The 21,809-nt window shown below is 32.2% G+C and overlaps 1 protein-coding gene across 3 annotated transcripts in view; it reads right to left on the minus strand.

Moving 5' to 3' along the window:
• LOC130443217 (uncharacterized) overlaps positions 1–21,809 on the minus strand; it is a 167,543-nt gene that overhangs the window by 61,993 nt on the left and 83,741 nt on the right. For all 3 annotated transcript variants that reach the window (XM_056777738.1, XM_056777735.1, XM_056777736.1), the window contains one exon: positions 5,652–5,797. In XM_056777738.1, the coding sequence (XP_056633716.1) occupies positions 5,652–5,797 (146 nt within the window). The remainder of the gene's footprint in view (positions 1–5,651; positions 5,798–21,809) is intronic.

Here is a 21,809-nt window from a genome sequence, read left to right on the forward strand (position 1 = left end):
TGAAAAAAAATGGTCCTCGTAAAATTGATGTTTCCACCTATCATCAAAATATTTTGATAAAGAGTGAAATCAATAAAATTTAGTAACAAAAACGTATGAAAAGGTCAAAAATAATTGAAAAAAATTGGTTTAGTTCTCCTAATTTTAATCAATTTTAATGACTAAAATGATGGGATGGAAATTATTTGATGTCTTTAAGCATAAAAAAATTAAAATTCACTCAAACAACAACGAAACAAAGCAAAAAAAAATAATGTAAAAATTGCTATGATTTTTTTCTGACGATATATCATTATTATTTGCATTCCTCTAATATTTTCATAATTATCAACTTCATATATTATTAATTTAGGAAATGACCATGTTACGTCCCTTTTTTTTTCAAATTTGAAAAATGTGCAATATTTTTTGAGATATTTGCAAAGAAACCACACCGCATTTTGGTATCAAAATTAATGCACAAGTCCATAAATGCTTCCGATAGAAACTTTTTATTGTAAACGGTATTTTTTAGTATGTTTGATTCTATAATATTATTAATATTCCCGTCAGTTTTCAATCAAATCGTTACATTTTGGAATATTGAATATTTTCAAGGTGAAAATCAATATTTATAACAAAGTGAAAACTTTTCCAACCCTCTGATGAAATTATGAGAAGAAAACAGTTTTTCGTTAAATTTCATTGTCTTTTCAAATTTGAAAAATATCAAATAGTTATTGAGATATTTGCAAGAAAACCACACCCAATTTTTTGGTTTAGCTGTTTTAAATTTATGGTATATAAAATGTCAATAAATTGGATGAATTTGGAAGAAATTTGCTTTATTCAAATACACTTGATGAGGAATTAATTGCCTGCAATGAAATATTTCGGGGTGGGTCTGGACTTGTAAAATATCCTGTATAGCTTGGAGCACAGCTTGTATTTTTTCAAAACTCCCATGATCTCCATTTTGGTATCCATTTTACAGTATGGATGAATTGATTTCGAATCTTCAAACAGAGGCAACACAAAGCTGTATTTCAGTCATTTTTTTTGTCTTAATTCATCCTCCCCATACTTTGTATTAACTTTGTAATCATTTTATCCTCTTCCCATGCCTTTTTTTAAATCACGATCACTAAATTTTCTATTTTTTTGGTCTCATCTTAAGTAACGATTTTGAATTTTACTTATAAATAACTCTGTATCAATATCCGAATCTCCCGATGATGCCATGAAGATACGAGTCCTCTTACATTCGTGAGAATTGATGTTTGTATGCGACATTACAAAATGGCGTCTACGCTACTATTCGCAGCGTGCGCGGCGTGATCGTTGCGCGCTCGCTCCGCTTTTAAGACACTCGCAATCCGCTAGTGTGATAATGTCTTTAACGATGATGTATCTAAAATTATGAAAATAATTTTAGGCTGTAATATAATCCGTTCCAAACAAATGATACAAGGAGGTTGTTAGTTGCCAACCCGGCACAAAATAATACTTGGGCGGAATGTTACAACTTACACAAAAAACATATTAATAATCTAATCAATGTACCAGTCGTGTTTGTTGTTTAAGCTTTAGCGTCGTTAAATCCAAACTGACAATATAAGAAGGTATAAAAGTGACGATAAAACTCTAATGAAACCCTGGAAAGTTTTTCTTTAGGGGTCGTATAAACGTAATGTGACAACCTGATTTAATCATCAATCGGTTATATGTTTCTGTATTTAGAATTGAAAGTGGTTAGAATGACAGAATCCCAGCTGGTTTGAATGAAAGAAATTAATTTTTGGTATAAAAATTAGTGGAAGAGACTCCGAGAACATTCAACTTCAATGCACACGTAAAAAAATAACAAATAACTTGATTGTGAAATGTGGATGTGTATGTACGAGAATATTGTTTGTTTGAACGTAAAGTTTTTGACCTTCACCTGCCATCGCGTGTCTCTGCGTATCGACAAAATATTTAAACGTTTTACCTATTCTGGGTATTTTCAAATACCTTCTGAACGGCAAATTTACATACAAACATGCTGGAAGATTTTTTCTTTTGTAACTGTATGTAAGTCTTGCTAAATTGTTGAGTTTTGAGTCTGGTCCTTAATAAATTGTATTGATTGAAACATTTAGAAAGTACTAAAGTACTAAAATAAAAAAACGTGTATGATTTTTCTGAAAATTAAGTTAAAATGTTACAGAAACTATCCTTGGGTTAAAATGCACTCAACTCAACTGTGAATACAAAATTGTAATCATTTTTGCAAACTTTCTTCCCTTCATTTCGCTATGGAGTAACCTTCTCGATGTCTAAAATTGTATAAAGCAGTTTTTTAAACAAAGTTGATGGCTAAATTCGTTTTCTGAAGCAAACGTGAAGTTTCAGCATTCAAAACTGGCGAATCAAATGCGACTTGGAGCACGATCTTCTTTAATGGGAATCTTCCATGTTCAATTTCGAATATTCAGCCTCCTTTTGAGATCTTCTGGAGACGTTGGGCTTCAGCTCACGTAACGTTTCTATGGTGGTTTGATTAATAGCATCTATGTGTTAAAATGCAATCAATCTAACTGTAAATACACGATTGTAATCATTTATGCAAACTTTCTTTCCTTCATTTCGCTATGAACTAACTTTCTCGATGTCTAAAATTGTATAAAGCAGTTTTTTAAACACAGTTGTTAGCTAAATTCGTTTTCTGAAACAAACGTGAAGTTTCTTCCATGTTCAATTTCGAATATTCAGCCTCCTTTTGAGATCTTTTGGATCTTCAGATCTCGTAACGTTTTTATAGTGTTTTGCTTAGAAGCCTCTATGTGTTTAATTCCTTAATCCAGTAACTGACTAACCAATCTTCAAAGTATGGAATGGTTCTGATTTGTTTTTTATGATGTTGACCTTATGAATAATCCAAGTTTGTGACCTCTAGTACCGAAGACAACTTTGTCAGAAATCGAAAAAACAAATTTTGTTTATTATCAAGTGGCAAAGCATCAGATGTTATCGTCAGCATCGCTTTCCCAAAATTCTCTTTGAAACCAGAGCTTTTTCTCTCCATCCATGTATTTAGTCGAAAAAAATCCAGACGTTGAAAATCATGCTGTGATATTTTCCGACACAAATTCTACACCTGACGAGATAGCAGTAGCAGGAGAACATAATTGTTCTATACGGAGGCAATCCCAGCATCTATAACCTTGACGAGCTGTGGTACCAACTGTTCTGCGACAAAAATCAGCTTCAATCTAACCAGGTTACCTCCAGCATGAGAGTGGTCTATTTCACTCCTTGCAGACATACAATCAGATAAAAATTTGTCCTTGCATCAGTAACTAATCATTCATTATTTCTCTTTCCTGGAGGCGGATGGATATCCACGCCCTAAGACATCAGCCCCAATATGATGAACAGAGATGCATCCCCATAACACCTCTTGCAGATGACTTCTTGCGACTGCATGGAGGGTTTTGGAAACGCGTGCAGCTGATATACCTGATGTTGCAGTGGAAGATATCCTAGAAGACGACGATCTGTCCGACGTCGAAATGGATAATGACTTGTAGGCACTAGACGTGGACAATTCATCACCATCTCCTGATGGGGATATGTCATCCCATCGATCCAGATACGGAAAGAGCTAAATTAATTTAAATTTTTGATTTTGAATATTACTCAATTTTCTAATAAATAAATTTATCAAAAATACAGTTAATTTATTTGGAGAGAATAACAGAATTGACTGACAAACAAGTGGTCTATTACATAAATAGGATTGTATCAATTATTCTACATTTTTCTCCTTTCTCTTTGAGTTGTTTATTTCATTATCATCATCATCAGAATCGCAAAAAAATTCTAAAAAATGTACTAGAAAGTTTTTTAAATCGAAATAATTGTCTTCCTTAGAAGATGGTTAGTGCCAACCAGATGTAGTTGATTAGTTCGACTTCGATAATTGACGATAATTAAAAAAAAATACTTAGAAACAGTACCTAGAAAGAAAAAAACTTATCTAAAGAGGACCAAACCTAGAAATTATGAAGATAATACAAAATATTTATGAAAACAATAAGGATGCAGTCATAAGAAATAAAAAAATATCAAAAAGCTTCACTACAAATATGGGATTAAGATAAGGGGATGTACTGTGCATATGTGGGACATTGGAAACTACATTTGGATTGGAGAAGAAGAGAGCAAGAAAAATATAAGAATGGATACACAAACACTGAAGCAAGTTAAATTCAAGAAGCGTTTGGGAGTCGAGACCTTGCCTACAAGAAGTAGCAAGCAGTGGAAAAAGCGATTAACCAAAAGCACTATACCGAAGAACAAACAAGAAATAAGAAACCTTTACTAGAAGGTGAGAAAATCGAGAAAGGTGGGCCGAATATTTCGATAACTTGAATGACAACAGAGGGCACTCTAATATAGTTAAAGCAGCACAGAATGATGAAAGACAAAACACAAAGAAAAGGATTGTAATAAGGCAACTAAAAAGAGAGAATTTGACAAAAAGAGCTGTTCAACAAATGTGGTCAGGGTATTAAGAAACAAATTGAGATTAATTCATAACCAAGAAGACAAGGGGGCTGTAGGAAGCGACGAAGCACTACGGACTAAATTATTTTATTAAGCAATAATCAAACTATATCTGCTGTTTATAGTTGTAAGAGGCTCTAGAAGTTACAGAGAGACCAAACAAGCTAATAACAACGGTGGCACTGACTCCGGTTAGAGCTGGGGGTTATCAGAAGATTATCAAGAGGTCTGAAGCATCAACTTTTAGCATATGCAGACTATTGGGACTCAGGGTTGATAACGAAAAGATTAAACGTATATAAATGATACGACGAAGGAAGAATCAGGGGCGAAACAGAAATTTAACGATGGAAAACGAGGAAGTTGTGCCATTGGAATATCTAGGAGTGCTGGTAACGGATACGGATGATGAAACGAAAAAAATTCGAATCTAAGACCAAGAGGAATATCCAAAGCAACAAAGATACGATTATACAAACGATGTACTGTATGGGTGTGAGTCCTGGGTATTAACTTAAAAGAAAGAAGTTTGGGAGAAAAAAGTGCCCCCAAAAATACTTAGTGACGTGAACATAGACAACAATTTATAAAGAAGGATAACTGAAATAATATATAGTCAGAGTTTATAGAGTCAGATGACTGAGGATAAGAGAAAAAATCAGAATGAGAAGATGAAGGGTGATAAAGAAATGAATAGAAGGGGTGATATCAGATTCGAAGACATTCTAAATAACTGAGTGAAGAAGAAGAATAGACGAAAGAAACATATGGAGAGGTATAGTAATTAGAGTAGAACAAAACAGAACTTAAAGAGTTAGGTTAGGTTATATATTGATAATTGTACATGATAGTTTTCAATTTAATTTTGTTACTAGGTGAATTTGTAGGAAAAGCAAGGCCTTTTTGAGTGTACTAACTTCTCTATCAGATTTAGTAATATGTGATCGTACCCTAAGAAGTTTTCTTATTAATTATGAAAGTTCTAAATGCTTGTCAAAATATTCTAAGATATTAACGCATTTTTTTTTCGAAAGTAATTTTCAAATTATTTTTTTTTTCTCAGATAATATATTTACTTGCGAATATTTCGTTTGATTATTTCGTATATTCAAAGTACATACCGTTGAACTGGCCTGTGGATATTCGACCAAATCAGCGGGTGACTGTCCAGACTTATTATCCTTGCCGGTGGACGTCGTGACCGTAGGTTCAGCCGTGGAAAAAGCAGCTGCCATCTGATCTTGCTGCGGCGAGGTCCGCGGTGGCTCTGGAACACACATTTTTAACTGTTTAACACGCGCCGATACCTTAACGCGACTAAAAAGAATTGCACAACTTCTATATAAAATCTAGCCTAACTCCTGAAATTCCGTTTTGATTCAACTCTCTACGACAACGATTATTTTCTGAGAGTTCCACCGAGTGGATTGTTTGTTCAAGCGAGACAGGGAGCGTCTGAGTAAAGTCTCTCGAGGAACTTATGTCTATATCTACGACGGTGTTTTAATAAAGGAGGAAGGGGGAATTTATCGGGAGAAGTTGCAGCGGATTTCGTGCGTTGAGCATATTTGATATGTAAATTAATTTTTTCCCGTATAGATTTCCGATGGAGAGAAAAGAAAGATTATTGGGAGAATCTTGAAATATGACTAGTCGCACAATCATATAACACAAAAAGGAGTGAGCACATATACCGGGTTTTTCAATAACAAACAAAAAGGTATAAGTTTATAATACGAGGATGTATTGATATCTAGTTAGCCTCGACCAGTTCCATGCATAAACAAAATATTGCGTTACCATAGCAATGAACAATAACTTATTAGAAGTGTCAGTGTAAAGTTTGACGTCAAAAAAGTAAATCAGAGTTACGCAATAAATTAGAAGAAAATTGTGAAAATCAAAAAACTGAAATATCGAGCAATCATCAAGTACTTAAATCAAGTATTTAAAAGGGTTCAGAGGTAAGCAGATTTACGAAGATGTGCTTAATACCCTTGGTGATCAATGTACTTCGTATGCGACCGTGAAAAATTGGACTGCAAGCTTCAAAAGAGGTAAATTTTCCATTGAAGATGATGACCGATCGGGAAGGGAACTACCACAGAATATCAGTTCCCGAAAATATCCATGCAGTTCATGATTTTATCAAACCGTCGAATCGGACTAAAATGGATATCTGAATCTCTGAATATTTCTCATATGAACGCGTTCATAATATAGTCCACGTCAATTTGAACATGAGAAAAATTGCTGCAAAATGGATCCCCAAATGTTCTAATGCTGTCCAAAAGCGTGCAAGGGTAGAAGCATCGCGTTCGATCTGTGCTCGATTTGAAAACGATGTAGACTTCTTCTCAAATTGTTACTATAGATGAGACTTGGGTACATTTTTACGATCCAGAAACAAAGCAACAATTGATAGAATGGCAACACTCTGGTTCTCCAAGACCTAAGAAGTTTCGTGTCCAAAAATCTGTTGGAAAAGTTCTTGCTTTAGTTTTTTGGGTTTGCCATGGAGTAATCATGATTAATCTTTTGGATAAGGGTAGAACAATAACTGGAGATTACTATTCGAAATTACTGACCGCTCTAAGGGGAAAAATTGTAGAGAAAAGACGCGGAAAGCTATCCAAAGGTGTTTTGTGTTTGCAGGACAACGTCCCTGCACATAAATCGCATGTTGCCATGCAAAAAATTCGTGATTTAGGGTTTAAATTTCTACCCCCCTTATTCACCAGATTTGGCTCCGTCCTACTATCATCTCTTTCCTCAACTGAAAAAAAGTTTAAAAGGTCGTAAATTTTCTTCCAACGAGGAGGTAATAAAAGCTGTGGAGGTCTGGTTTGCAGAGCAAGAAGAAACATTTTTTTTGAAAGGTCTAGAGACGTTGCAGGTTCGCTGTAATTAATGTATCCAATTAAAGGAGAATATGTTGAGTAATAAAATATTTTGACATTGAAATTTGGTTCTATAGTAGACTAAAAATTTTTCAATATATCCAGATTGTTCTCGTTCTAGTAAAAATACATTTAAAAATAATCATGTTTTAATTTCGTGATGCTAATTCAAGATCCAGGTGATATTTAAAGAAAATATTCACAACAAAGGCAACAATTTGCTTTGGAATTGGCATAATGAATTAAAGAGCGCGATATTCACAAATTCTTGTTATGGATTGTTTCTTTTGAAGTCCTGAGGAGGTACAAATATTGCGTGAAGGAATTGGTTTTAATGGTTGTAATGAGTTGATTGTATTGGTTTAGAAACATTTCAAGACATCCATGTAAAGATAAAGTGGTGGATACTATAGGCCTCCAGTTTATATCTATTGATCATAATTAAGTGGCTTTAGAAGGTTTTTGTCATCTACTACTTCCATCTAGATTGCCAGATCTGAATCCATTAGAGTATGCTTGGGATTAGTCACAAAAAGGTACAATATGCGATGAGAAACCATACAGGAACCTTTGATGGAAAATTTATGGGAATTGCATAAATGAGGGTCACACAGATTCTTGATTAAACATTATTTTCATTAAAGTTCTTGATAAATATTTATTACATATCAACATTTATTTAATTTCCAATATTATACGAAAAGAAAAAATGTTATTTGTCATTCAATAGTTAACATATATAGGGTATTCTATAGCTTGATGCAAAACATTCGGAAGTGAGTAGATGACGTGGTATGAAAAAAGTGTTTTAATACCACTTCTCGTATATGAGTTATAGGCGTTTAAATTTCCAAAATCTGAGCTTATATTTAATTATATTTTCCAAATTATACATTCGAACATTATGAAATTTTGATAGATGATTACGTATGTCCATATAATGTGACGGAATAAATAATTCTACACTACTATCTGAGGCCAGGAGCGGCTCATGCCCAATGGTTAACAATACGTAACTTTTACAGGGACAACCTGTACAATCTAAAGATAGCAGAGATGAATTTTTCAATCGATTTTTCAACAAGAAGGTACTATTTGTTAAACTCGATAAAATTTGTGGTTTAGGAAGTATGTAGATTTTTAGATCGTTGTACATGCCAAACCGTTCGCCATAAAGAGACATTCTAATAAAAATTATCATAAATTTTAATTATTCATTGAAAACACTTATCGTGGGTCGATATTTTCTCGATTAGGAACATAGTATTTCTTATAGGGAAAAGTTGTTGATGGTTTTCTAATATACTCAGACTAAAAATAGATTATTTAGATAATCGAAATAAAAAAAAGGGATTCAAATTGAAAAATTGATATTTGGTACGATATTCTTTATAATGAATGTACTGTTAAAAGTAGCTTAGGTTTTTGCAACAATTTCTGCTGAAGAAGTGAAGATAAAAATTTGACAGAAAAAGTTTTTTAAAGTAATATAACATTTAAGCGGCCAATTTGATGTTTGATGTAGTCATTGAAGGAAAACATTTCTAATTATTTGTGTTTGAAGTAGTTGGTTGTTTTATTTTAGGTTGAAAGTTAGTTAAGACAGATAAAATGAAAATGTCAGAAAAATGTATTTCTAGTATAATTTTATTCCTTATTTTGAATACAGTTTACTTTATTAAGAGTTTAATTTATTAGAACAGTAAATACACCGTACAAATAGCTTTTAGAAAGCAAAAATGAGTGTCTGCTGTTATTATTAATAATAAATTGTTGATTTTCTTAAGGATAAACAAAACATTATTTGTATAAATTACACACTCATTTTTGTGATAAAAAACCCTTTGAGGTTACCCAAGGAGTTTAATTTACGGTAAGCACATATTTCTGACGAAGGTTCAAACAGTCTGGGCTTTTATATCAAAGTACAAGGAATTTGGGACCCTTTTACGTGTTTATTGAGGTTAATAGATGAAATTTAATATTTAAATAAGATTAACACTTTCAAATTATTATACAAAGTAGAATATTTTTGTTGATTTATGAGCAAAGGTATCTGGATCTGGTTAATTGAGAGAGAAAAAGATAATCAACACTTTGAAGAATATATACCAAGTGGTTTGATAAAAAATTGACTAGGAAAAAATTAACAAATCCATCGTAAAAAAAGTAACAGTGCAAGCAAGTTCATACGAGGGTAGAAATACCTGGCCTGACCTAGAGATGGAGGTAGCTGCTTATAAGAAACCCACTGTATTAGAAACTACACGATATTTGGAGCATTTCAAGTTTGAAGACGCCACGTTGTTTAGAATTTGTTTGCCAGCCCATAATAGTGAAGTTTTCAGTGAATTTGTAAACATTGAAAAAATTGTTCATCGTTATGTGATACTTTTATTTGAAAGACTTTAGTTCAACTGAGACCAAAGCTATAGTATATTTGGGTGAGTCTGCTTCTTGATCAAACCGGTTTAGTACATGCAATGCTGCTAAATCTACTGCAATATTGCCAATTTCATCACACTTTCGTATTAACTAATATCAACTGGTTTTGTACAGCTATATCTACACAATTTATTGTCGTATTTCAAGTTGAACAGTGGCAAACAGTGATTTTCAACTAGTGTAAATATCATAATTTCCTTTTAAAAGCGAACTAGAATTATTTTTAGCAGTATTTTTTCAAGGTTTTGTTTATAAAGGTTTTTTAAATATACGAATTGATTGTGATCACTGATATTTACAGAAATATTTCAATGAAATGGACAAAAATAGCTCAGAGGTGATGTTTGCACGTTGATTTTTTAATATAAACAAATAGATTTTCGTTTAAGTAAAAATAATATACAAATTTATTGTTCAAGTTATTTTACAACGTCGAGAAGTATCTGGTTGTAATTAATACATGACGAGATCAAAAAAGTTACTAATACATTGTTTAAAGAAGAATTTCTAATGAAATTTACTAACTATATTCCAAAAATATGATATAATGTATAATCTTACCAATAATTGAGGGTTGCTACTTAGCTGATGCGAATTCGTCAAAACTGACTTTGGCATCATCAAGTTTGACATTTTTAAAGGTCAACGTACTCAGAATGTGTTGACATACGAGTGCTATTTGAGTTGTTTACACATACTCGAAACATAATCTTAATCATTGAATTTCGAACAATTCGTCTGTGCCGATCAACTTTTGATGATGAAGCAACATCTCGAGACATCGTGTTTGTGTATGTGTGTTTTTTCTTCTTGGTTAACCATAATTTGACAACTTCGCCACGACAATGCCGGCCCTCACACATCCGCTCAAACAGAAAGGTTTTTGAACAGTCAAAACATTGAATTGATGAATCATCCACCTTACAATCCTTGTTTGGTATCCAATGATTTCTTCTTATTACGAAATCAGCGTTATTCTACACCCGAAGAAGTGGTTGATGAGCTGACAAAATATGTTTTAAGAATCTTCATCACTCGAGGACATAAGCGTGAAAGATGTTGTACTGTATTAGACAAACTATACATGTAGTATCAAACTAATTACAAAAAAAAAAAGATTTTTTGCAGCCAGGTCAACTTGAGGTGTTATGAGTTATCACATATACAGTTTTTTCCATATCTTTATTTGATATTTTATTATATCCCCTTTGAATGAACCGTATCTTTCACATTTTCAAAATTCATATTTTTCTTTGCCTTGTTTTACTCAATATTTTGAATTGAAACGTTCTGTTTTTGAGAATTCGTATTATGTGTGCAAACCAATTGAGCTTCATATATTTTATCTTAAAATGGTTTTATCTTTATATTTTTCATTCCTTTTTCTATTTGTTTTGGCTCTATTTCCTCTTCTTCTGAGGAATTTCATGTACGAACTTTATTATAACAAAATTGATCGTTGAAACTACATGTAAAGCTTGTTGAGATATGTAAGTGAAGCGTAAGTTGTTTCATCTATTACTACTGAGAATAGCAGCAAGCGTTTTCATTATTTTTTCTCATTGCTTCCAGTACTTTAAGTAAATCTTGTTTCCTTATTTGCTCAAAGGCTTTTTCCAAACCTATGAAGCATATAAAGTCACTCATTCTTCTTTTACTGTCATGTCACATTGTGAGTCTTCTAATAAAAAAAGATCAAAATATATATTACAAATACTTTATTTCCATATCAAATAAACATATTTACCAACTTCTTAGTCTGTTGCTGAATTTTTTATGACTCCTTGGAACTTTGAGAGAAATCACTGCGCACAATTGCAGAATAAAAATAGAAAAACAATTCTTCAACATAGTGAAACTAATTTAATCGTGATTTATCTGCATTGTATAATTTATTTATTCTACAAGCCCAAGAGTTGTATTTACAGTATTTCCAGCTTCGTATTGTATTAAATATGATAAAGTAAGATATAATATTATATAAGAAATATATAAATAACTAGCTTCGCTCGAATTGAAGCCATTAAATAAGTATCAATCAAAATGATTGAAAGCAAAAGTTATAATTTATTATTTTGCTTAAAAATTACTTTGACTCATCTGTAAAACTTAACAATAAAGTGTTTAAAGGCTCTTCTGGTTCACCAAGTATTGATGAAAGAGCACATTCACCTTCAACAGCATTTGAAAGCATCGCATTAGTGATATTTTTTATTCATTGGGCCAAAGGATGATTATGATATCAAATTGAAAGATTCTTCGATGGTTCTGGTGTTTCTATCGCTCTTCTAGCTGTCTGCAGCGTAGCTTGTCTTTCCGAACGAGCTTGTGTCTGAAGAGGAGTTTCAGCTGCTCCCAAAGCACTGTTGCTCTGCTTGCTGTTGTCTTCTTATCTCTGCGTGAAACCGCATAGAGAAGTCTCAATCATGGGGAGATGTAACTGAAAAAAAATCAGCATCTTGCTAGTTCAACCAGTATCAAGAATACGTATCAACAAACACGACCGGATATCGATATGAAACATACCCATGTTTAAAAAATCATATCTATCAAAATAGTGGGAGCATTGAGCTGAAATTATGGAGAAGTCTCAATCATGGGGAGATGTAACTGAAAAAAAATCAGCATCTTGCTAGTTCAACCAGTATCAAGAATACGTATCAACAAACACGACCGGATATCGATATGAAACATACCCATGTTTAAAAAATCATATCTCTCAAAATAGTGGGAGCATTGAGCTGAAATTATGGAAAAGTCTCAATCATGGTGAGATGTAACTCGAAAAAAATCAGCATCTTTCTAGCTCAACCAGTATCGAAAATACGTATCAACAAACACGACCGGATATCGATTTGAAACATACGCATGTTTAAGAAATCATATGTACCAAAATAATGGGAGCATTGAGCTGAAATTATGGAGAAGTCTTGATCAAGGTAAGATGTAACTGGAAAAGAATCAGCATCCTGCTTGCTCAACCAGTATCGGAAATACGTATCAACAAACACGACCGGATATCGATATGAAACATACGCATGTTTAAAAATTCATATCTACCAAAATAATGAGAGCATTGCGCTGAAATAATAGAGAAGTCTCAATTAATGTGGGGTATCTGTCACTTATAAAAGGTTTGTATGATTTAATTGAACACCAACTGATATATTATAGTTATACATAACTTGATGACGAGTTTTAATGAGTTAGTCAAATTTGTTTTTATATCAACTAACTCAACCACTAAACTTAACATTCCAATAAAGAACTCACAAATAGGTACGAAGAATCTAAGAGTAAATGGTAGATTCATTGAACATAATGAACATCAAGAACACAAAAACAGTTAGACGTCGTATTTTTGCGAATTTACTTTGTGAATAGTTTCGAGGAGATCAAAGATATAATGGTTACCCAACTGATCTTCAAGTAAATTTGAATATCAATCTATGAACTTTACTGTTTTATAGAGCCTCAAATATTAACGGTGTATGGTTTTTAAATCAATACCTTGTAGGTTTTGGAATAATAAGGGTCATTAATATGAATCAACTAGTTGAGTTAACAGGTTGGTAATAAATCTTTCAAATGTCAAGATATTGAGATTGCTTCAATTAACGAGGCTATTTAGGCACAAGTGAACTTTTCTATTCATGTTAAACATCTTGAGTTGATAAATTAATCGTTAAAAATTCATTATTGATTTTTCCCTGTACGGAATATTTATAGATATCAATTTTTTTAATCGCTGATTATGATCGAAGGTAGACGATGTTTTTCCCTCGGCTACTGTAGTTTCTTTTCTCTTTATTCTCATCCTTATTAACACTCTTTTTATTTCTTTACGAAAGTTTAGATTGTATTTTCCAGCCGGCAAACTTAGTTGGAAAGTTTTGAGCCATTTCTTTTCAATCACCCATTTTGTAGATACCTGCGGATAATTAGGAGGATTGGAGATGTACACCAACTTTGAATACTTCAGAGAAACTTCGGAAAAGGTAAAATAATTTGAATTTAATATAGTCTGGAAAGGATGCAAGTCAAATAATTTAACATAAATTCATATTATTATACATTATTTGTATAAACTGAATAAATTTTCGTTGAAATAAATAAAAATATATAATTTTCTTCAACTTTCTACTTTTTAGAACTTTTTATAGGTGTTTCAAAAGTCACGCCTTAACATTAGCTTCCTCGATCTTCAGAGTTAAATCCTTGTGATTTATGTTCAAGGGGTTACCTTAAATCATAAGTCCACAGTTGATATCAACGATTTTTTTAATCGTTTTCAAATACACCATAAAAAAATCACCTCAAATCTTTGGACTTGGACGGCAATCCATGACACGTAGACCACGTTCATGTATTTTGGCTACAAGTGGTTATTTTCAGCATTTATTATGAATTGTATTATATTTTACATCTTCAGTTTTCCTCTCTAAGTTTCTAGCTTTACTGAAATTTTAAAAAAAAGTCAAAACTCAATTTTTGTCACCACCTTTCAAGGGTGATATCTTGAAAAGGGATGGCCTGACGAAAAAACCCATCTTGATTTCATACGAGCAATCACTTCCTGAATTTTATCACATGAATTTAGAAACACACTGTGTTTCGTGATGATTTTTCTTGATTTTAGGTCTTTACTCAATGAAAATCAGTTAAAAATTATAAGTAAAAATTTGATAGATCACAAAAGACAACTAAAATCGACAAAAATCAACACGAAATAAAAAAAAATATTGATAATATTGCTAGAAAAGTAAAGAAGATCAGAATCTGAAAAGAAGCTGTAAATCAATAATCTACAGATTTCTAGAAACTTCTAGAGATGAATGAATGGATAGTAACGATCAGTTAAACAAAAAAAGTAGAAGAAAATAACTTTGAATATGAATGAAGTAAGCTACGACAAATATAAAATGTTATCAACTCAATAATTTATTTTCTTTGTTCTAATTTCTGTATTTTTTGTTTTCTAATTATCCGCGACACAAAAGAAAACCTTATCATTTCCCTGGATATTCACATCTTATGAATAAGCATCTAAAAAGATGTTTTTTCAAAGAAAAAGTTCGTCAAAAATGAAAGAGACCCAAGCCAAGCGTTCGTTCTGAATTAATTACGCGCTACGATTTGATAATTGTATTATGATAATCTCTGACCTTATTTCAGACTAGTGGAAAAGAAAACGTGATGAAAAATAAATCTGCATTATTTAGCTTGAAGATTTCAAAATTCATTAAAAACAACACGACGATTCCTAGCACAGGATTTATTCAAGAAAAAATCTGCATACAAGTGTGATTCATTAAATTTATCTATATGTATACTTTAAAGTCGTTTCAAAGACATTTTGAGGTTTTTCTGACTTTCAAAACTTTGAACATTAGACTTTTTCTTGTTTTCTTGTTATTTGAGGCCAGCCTAATGTCAGAAGTGCATATCCGTTATTGTATACAGTTCAATGTAAATGAAAGGATTGATTTAAAAACTATGATCGGATAATTCTGATTCCTATAGATCAGAGAGACCAAAAAAATTATACAATGACATACCAAGAGTAGAAGTAGTAGGTAGAAATCCATGTCATACAATCAAAAAACTTCTTTAACCAAGTAAGAACGTTTTCAACATATTAGAGTATTTGTTTGGGCCCGAAGGGAACAAAGCCAATATAGAGGTCGGAATAAGTCAGATAACGCTCTCGAAACATCTATATAAGTCCGACAATGCTCAAAAATCTGAAAACGCTGTCAAAAAATATTAAAACGAAACAGCAATAGACATGTTTTTAAAGTAAATAACCGATACAAGATTACGTAACGTCGTGCCGAATTTCAACAACGACTTCCGAACTCGTGGCTACCAAACTGTTCAACATTGTGGAAGATGTACCATATTCTTAACAACGGGTTCGGTTGCCGACGCGCCGCGTTCTGAACTACAGGTATCTGTAACAACTAAGGAAAATATAAAAGAAGTGATATTTAAGCAGCCGAATCAATCGGCTGTTTCGGTATAACTGCATGTACTGGAATGACCAGAATTCTCACGACTTTATTGAATAAGAATTAAACCCATCTGGGGTGGGTATGGTTGTCACGTGACTGGCCAAAGTTATCTGAATATGATAGAAGAACCATCCAATAATCAGGAAATTCGCCATTTCATGCAGGATTGAGCTTCGACGCACAATGCGTTATATGAGTATCTTAATTTTCAAACCGCATGGTTTCTTTCTGTGGAACCTTCTAGAGGACCGAGCTTTTGCGAGAGGAGCACGCACCCTATTTGACCTCTGAACTGCAATTCAAAAAGAATTTGAAGCTCTTCGCGGACAGACATTAGTGGCAATTGAAACAATGTTTTTCCATTTATCTATTAAGAAACATTTTAAAGTCTAGAACAGGGTTTTTAAATGTAGGAATCACTCCCCACATATGGGTAATTGGTTGTTGAGGGGAAAAATTCATAAATGGGACTCGATTCGAGTTTAATCGCTTTCTCTTCGGACCATTTGAATGCAAATTCAATTATTAGGCTTAATTTGGCTTGAAGAGACCAATTGGGTATTTAAAAGGTTGTTGATTGAATAAAAAAATTAATTTATATGTTTATTATTGGTAAGAATGTAATATTTACTTAAATTTTATTATAATTTTCCACAAATTATATTATTATTAACCTTTCATTAGTCGCGCGTGTACCTACGAGATACATGGCTAACTTTTTGCTAAATATTTATTTATGTAATAGCTCTAGAAAATGGAGATTTGCAGTAGTTCTCGGCAGATGTATCTCGAAGCCTTTCCAAGAAGTACAATGGGCTGATTTTACTTTTACAACCCCTGGCCACCCTAAACCCGTCCGACCGCCGGATTTGTACCTTTGCTAGATACAGCGCGACCAAAAGCGGCAGTTTATATTCAGATTTAGTTTGGATAAGTTCTCGTTCATTTCGACGTTTTTTAATTATTCAAACGTAAATTTTATTGTTTTTAAGTGTTTATTTGTTTATTTGGATATACAAAAAATGAAACGTTAGTTTAATATGTCCCGAAAAAAGGAAAAACTTATTTCCAGTTTGCATGTGGCGTCGAACGAAATGGAAGCAGATGCTTCATAAAAGCCAGAAATAATATCATTTTATAACAACACAAAATCCGGCGTTGATGTGGTCGACAAGCTTTGCGCTACTTATAATGTTGCTAGATCAACTAAGAGGTGGTCTATGGTAATTTTTTACCATTTACTGTTATCAACTCGCGGGTGATATTTCTTGGAAACAAAAATACGTTTGTCACAAGAAGAGAATATTTGAAAAAATTAGGACTAGCCTTGCTAGACGAACAACTAAAAGTGAGGGCCCAAATAAAAATTCTTCCACGACAAACCAAAGATTTGCTCAAAATTTACAAAACCTTGGAAGCACAACAAGAAGTGCAAGAGGCAACACCTGGACCAAGTAAAAGAAAGCGATGCGAACCATGCTATGTAGAAAATAAGAAAACGTCAGTGTTGTAAAACATGTGGAAATCATGTATAAAGCTTCATACAAATATGATTTGTAATAAATGTTATAATAAAGAAATTGAAGAGGATGATTACTCCGATTAATTTTATAAGTTTGTAAAATATTTTGAATAAATAATGTAACTTTAAACCTAGTTCTGGCGATAACCTTATTAAAATTTCACACATTTTACATATAAAATAATTATTTTTTTTACTTGCAAAAATGTTAAATTAAAAGTGGAGAAAAGAAGTATTCAAATCATATAAAATTTGCTGTATTAATATATTAAAAATAATAATAACAACAAAAAAAAATTATTTGATATATGTACCTGCTAGATACAACGCGACCAAATACGTTAGAAATACCCGCGCGCCTAAAAGGAAGGTTAATAAAAATTTCTCAATTGAACAATGCAGTTTCTAAATATTGAATATTGTGTATGACAAAATCCGTTCTTGGCAAATATTTTCATCACTACACGCTGTTTGGTTGATCTTCTGTTATTCTTTTGATTCCACTAATAGCACCAGATTTTTCTCTCACATAGCGAAACCATAATGAAAAGACAAGTTCTCCAATGCTGTACATTCGTCGAGGATTTCTCAGTTGCCGCCGATTTGGGGCAAACAATAACTGTGATTCGATTCTTTGATTGCTTCTGAAGTATCAAAAATATATTTGTTGAAAAACTAGCTTATACAATAATCAATTATTGAATTAATTATTAACTAATACTCAACCAACTTATTTAATTCATTCAAATTCGCCGATTTGTTTTCAATTTCACAATTTCAATCTAAACTAAACTAAATTAGTATCGCGAAACAAACTCGTTTGTATATCAAAAACGAAATTCTCGAAAATTTTAGAAAATAATGAAACAGAACATAAATAAAAAGACCTTGCTAGAAATTAGCTCAACAACTTATAACTGTTTGTAAAAAGTATTTCAAACTTGCCATGTAAATTTTAAAATTCCATTATAACCGGACAGCACTGGCTTCACGGCTTATATCTTTGATTTTGTAACAATTTCCTAGATTATTTTCAAATTTATTTTGTCTTCACATAACGTATGTGTTTTGGCACAAAATATTTTTGTTGTATCTTTGGTGAAGTTTTTCTTATTTGCAATAATTGACTGATAAGTAACTGATATAATTTATAATTTAAACTAAATGGTGGGGTCCGTGCTTCTCAACTTGGCGTAAATTTTCGCGAACATCTCTCCTTATGTCTTGGGCGACTTGAATATCTATTCAGCGTATTTTTCTGAAAAACGGTTTTCAATTTTCGGTTTACCATCTTCCATTATAATTTTTGAGTTGTCCTTGTATAATAGCAGAACCCGGATTTTGTATCAAAAAGATTACGATATTCGTTAATTACATATAAGACCTTTTTTTCTTCTGAAAATTGTCGTTTTTAATTTGATACATTTATATTTATGTCTCCTCAATTAATAAGACAAGAAAAATATTAATAACGTTAGTAGACTTACGTGTTAAAAAGATATTTTTTGTTTTAATTAAAAATGTAGTATTCTGATAAAGGTTAATTGAATTTTTTTACTAATTTCGTTTTAATTATTTCGTGTTCGCCCTAGAATTTCAATTAATTTTTTACCTTAAATATCTGATTCTGTTAATTCATTTCGCCTCGAACTTGTTTATATAATAATCAACGTTATTATATTTTTAAAAATAGAGGATCAAAAAAAAAGTAGATAAAAAATTAGATGTTATAAACTCCAAATATAACTAGGAAACAAAAAAAGGTGAAATACATCAAGACGTAGTAGAAGATATGAGAACAGAATTTAGAAATATAATACTGATTCAGCAGAAATATATGTGAAACAACAAGAAAAGCCAGCAAGTGACATAAGAGATTAAACTGATGGTTGAACACCATAAAAAACGTAATAGAGTAAATACGTAACAACCAAAGCACAACCAAACTACGGAAAATACAAATAAGAAAAAACAGAAGCTAAAATATTAGTTAAAGAACAAAAACAGAAGACACGTCGAGAATTTGAAAGAAATATGAAAAACTCGTACGACAAAAATCAAAAATCATTAATTAGAGTCATTTAAAATACAAGAAAAACATGTACTAATACTAGTAATGATAGACTCACCTATAACCATAAAAGAAGCTGAAGAAAATATAAGAACAAATGAAGATAATATCGTGGAAACGTGGATACAATATTTAAGTGATATTTGAAGACAAATTGGTATAGTAAAAGAAATAAAATAGTAAAAACCCAAACAACAAAAGAAGAAATGAATTCAAAAGTAATACAAGAATACAAATACCAGAAAGCCACCAGCAATAAACTAAATGAAGAAACTACAACAACTGTAGAGGAATCACATTATTAAGTGGTACATACGAAATTCATAAGAAAACAGATTTAGAGACGTAACAGAAGAAGAATTAGAGCAAACAAAGGGGAAATGCATTGAGATCGAGAACTTTCTAAGCAAATTGTGTTATTGTATAGTGAAAATTTAAATTTATTTTGTTAATAATGGATGTACCTCAACGTTTAACAAGACATGTAACGAATGAAGAAGCCGCCAGCATCATCGCGCTCATACAAGATGGCCGCAGTCAAAGATACGTCGCCAGGTTAATTGGAGTTCAACAAAGCACCATTCGCTACCAAGAAACAGGGCAGCCAACCAGAAGACCCGGACAAGGCCGCGGAAGGGTAACTTCTGTAGTAGATGATCGAATAAACCTACAAAAAGTTCGAAATAGACTGGTCCACGTCTTACCAGAGAACATCGAGAACACGCAAATTGGAATATTCAAGATTAGTTCAATATTTTATACACGGATGAATCAATATTTTGTCTGTATTCATCAGATAGGCGTGTACCAGTTTATAGGCGACGTGGTGAACGGCACGATCAGGTTAATTTTTGTCAAACTGAAAGCTTTGGTGGTGGCTCTATCATGGTTTGAGGAGGAATTTTTTTCGAGGATCGTACGGAGTTAGTACCAGTGAATGATGGAAGACTAAATCCTGACAGGTATATAACCAATATCCTAGAACCCCATGTTTGCCTCATATCGGTGACAACTCTGTGCTAATACACGATAATGCTAATACATGCTGATAGAGTGGTTCGACAGTACTTAGAAGAGGTAGAGATACCCACCCTGAATTGGCCTGCACGTAGCCCAGACCTTAACCCAATAGAGCATGTCTGGGACCATCTGGGATGGCAAATTCAGCAAAATTCGGCACCAATAAAACACTAGATGATATCCAAAATGTTCTTTCTTCTGGGAAAACATGCCGCAAGGATACGTCCAGAACCTGTTTAGAAGCCTTCCAAGACGAATGGAAGCTGTAATTAGAGCAAGGGGCACCAACATACGCTATTAGAAATTCATTGGCTGGTTTTAGTTTAATCATTGGTAAATAAAACTTTTTGTCCTCTGTAGATTGAACTGATATAAAATAAATGTTGCAAAAGGAGTGTATCTATTGGTGTTTTAATTCGTAATAATAATAAAATTCGAAAAACAGGCAACACATTTAAAATATTTACAAAATAATGAGTGAAGCGATAATTTTTGTGATGTGTTTATTTTGATATCAATGATACTGAATTCTCTAATACTAAATCTTTCTTTTTGCATAAAATGAAGTATTTGTAGATACTCAGTAAATGTAGTTGCCCTTATAAATTAGAAAATGAATCACTGATAATGAATTTATAAAATACGCAATTACCCCTTTAATTAATACAATTAGCATTTCTTTTTTTAACTCTTCCCTATCGTAACGAGCTGTACTAACTGAAGAAATAGTTTGTTTTTAACATTTTTGACAAAAATGATATCTGTATATTTTAGATAAAAACTGCGGCCTTAGCATTAGCATATGTTACGGATTTATAAATTACTTGGACAATACCGCTTTGCAGAACATAGACGCTATAATAAAAATTTTTAATTGAACAGGCTGTAAATAGAAAACCATTTTTTACAGCATCGAGTTTTTTCGTAGCCAATTCTACTATGATGGATTTTATTATTGGAAGCATAACATCTTATGTCATCGTCGCTTTGCAGTTTTTCAACAATTAAGTGAATTAATATAAATTTTCCTAAATACATTAACTAACAAAAGCAGATTTTCTTCTCATGCATCAGCGGAAAATTTATAAAAAGACTTCCAGTTTTCTTCTGTTAACGCACTCTTTACTTCTCAATCTCAGAAAATAATAACCTAATATTGAACCATAAAATATAATTTTTTTATTGATATCATTTGATAGTTCAGAACTATAATATGAAAATGTAAATAATTACACTTAATAATAATGTTAGATATACAGAATACTGGGTATCCCTACTATGCAGATATAAATCTATCCTTGCAATAA

This window comes from Diorhabda sublineata, chromosome 4 (assembly GCF_026230105.1).
Source record: "Diorhabda sublineata isolate icDioSubl1.1 chromosome 4, icDioSubl1.1, whole genome shotgun sequence".
Taxonomy (NCBI): domain Eukaryota; kingdom Metazoa; phylum Arthropoda; class Insecta; order Coleoptera; family Chrysomelidae; genus Diorhabda; species Diorhabda sublineata.